The 1,363-nt window shown below is 38.1% G+C and overlaps 1 protein-coding gene across 1 annotated transcript; it reads left to right on the top strand.

Annotated features, from left to right (window-relative positions):
• Positions 1 to 397: 397 nt before the first annotated feature.
• On the top strand, positions 398 to 1,363 carry LOC130048249 (dynein heavy chain-like). Its single transcript, XM_056144733.1, has one exon. The coding sequence runs from the start codon at positions 398 to 400 to the stop codon at positions 1,361 to 1,363; it is 966 nt and encodes a 321-aa protein (XP_056000708.1).

Raw genomic sequence — 1,363 nt, forward strand, 5'->3', positions numbered from 1 at the left:
AGTCACCTCTGCTTTATAAAAGAGTCAAAACAAATCTCTAACAAAGTGCAATACTTGTCGTTATATGTCTTCTGATATTTCTTTGTAGTTTTTTTTTTATTGTTACGTTGGATTTGTATTTTTTTTCAACACCAATATTTTCAAAACCGTTAGGAAAAAGTCCATTCCTGTTCGGTACGTATTCGCAGTTGATTAATATTTGAGGCATCGAACATTCAATCAGTACACTATGGTTAGTTTCGAATACTCTGTATATGACGTCGAATACTCTGTGTATGACGTCGAATACTCTGTGTGTGACGTTGAATACTCTGTGTATGACGTTGAATACTCTGTGTATGGTGTTGAATAGTCTGTGTATGACGTTGAATACTCTGTGTATGACGTTGAATACTCTATGTGTGACGTTGAATACTCTGTGTGTGACGTTGAATACTCTGTGTGTGACGTTGAATACTCTGTGTATGACGTCGAATACTCAGTGTGTGACGTTGAATACTCTGTGTATGACGTTGAATACTCTGTGTATGGTGTTGAATACTCTGTGTATGGCGTTGAATACTCTGTGTGTGACGTTGAATACTCTGTGTGTGACGTTGAATACTCTATGTATGGTGTTGAATACTCTGTGTATGGTGTTGAATACTCTGTGTATGACGTTGAATACTCTGTGTATGACGTTGAATACTCTGTGTATGGTGTTGAATACTCTGTGTGTGACGTTGAATACTCTGTGTATGGTGTTGAATACTCTGTGTATGACATTGAATACTCTGTGTGTGACGTTGAATACTCTATGTGTGACGTTGAATACTCTGTGTGTGACGTTGAATACTCTGTGTGTGACGTTGAATACTCTGTGTATGGTGTTGAATACTCTGTGTATGGTGTTGAATACTCTGTGTGTGACGTTGAATACTCTGTGTGTGGTGTTGAATACTCTGTGTGTGACATTGAATACTCTGTGTGTGACGTTGAATACTCTATGTGTGACGTTGAATACTCTGTGTATGGTGTTGAATACTCTGTGTGTGACATTGAATACTCTGTGTATGACGTTGAATACTCTGTGTATGGTGTTGAATACTCTGTGTATGACGTTGAATACTCTGTGTGTGACGTTGAATACTCTGTGTATGGTGTTGAATACTCTGTGTATGGTGTTGAATACTCTGTGTATGACGTTGAATACTCTGTGTGTGACGTTGAATACTCTGTGTGTGACGTTGAATACTCTGTGTGTGACGTTGAATACTCTGTGTATGGTGTTGAATACTCTGTGTGTGACGTTGAATACTCTGTGTATGGTGTTGAATACTCTGTGTATGGTGTTGAATACTTTTTGCATTTTCTGCATTTTTGA

The sequence above is a fragment of the Ostrea edulis genome, chromosome 1 (genome assembly GCF_947568905.1).
Source record: "Ostrea edulis chromosome 1, xbOstEdul1.1, whole genome shotgun sequence".
Lineage (NCBI taxonomy): Eukaryota > Metazoa > Mollusca > Bivalvia > Ostreida > Ostreidae > Ostrea > Ostrea edulis.